Below are 383 nucleotides of genomic sequence, written 5' to 3' on the forward strand. Positions count from 1 at the left end.
CGAGGATTGGTATCGAACGACACGCCACCTAGAAGTCCTATAAGCGAAGTAAGTCTGACCGTGCCCAGGCCAGACGGAGAGAGGGCTATCAACGAATACGTCGAGGCACCGTTCAAACATAGCAACCAACAGGAGCGACGAGTCTTCGAGGATGAGAACAAACGGGGGATCGGTGCCGATTGCCCGAAAATCGACAGGAGGCATCGACAGAAAGGTGGTGATGCGTCCGTCGCGGCGACGCATCGGCTGCACGCGAGCAGGACTCAAGCGTTTCGTGGATTGATTGCGAGCAGTGGGACGAATGCGACCGCGTCCGCAGGCTCGATCGCCGCGAACACCGCGACACCGAATGCGGTGACCAAGCAGCCGGTTTCGTTCACCAA

General features: G+C 58.5%; 1 protein-coding gene across 1 annotated transcript in view; it reads left to right on the forward strand.

The window, feature by feature from the left end:
* The window catches only part of LOC102673145 (protein sprouty), an 18,594-nt gene that overhangs the window by 14,238 nt on the left and 3,973 nt on the right, over positions 1–383 (forward strand). The window contains exon 3 of the mRNA XM_031508382.1: positions 1–380. This exon is cut by the window's left edge and continues 415 nt beyond it. Coding sequence (XP_031364242.1) covers positions 1–380 — 380 coding nt within the window. The remainder of the gene's footprint in view (positions 381–383) is intronic.

The sequence above is a fragment of the Apis dorsata genome, unplaced genomic scaffold (genome assembly GCF_000469605.1).
Source record: "Apis dorsata unplaced genomic scaffold, Apis dorsata 1.3 scaffold_85, whole genome shotgun sequence".
NCBI classification, from domain to species: Eukaryota; Metazoa; Arthropoda; class Insecta; order Hymenoptera; family Apidae; genus Apis; species Apis dorsata.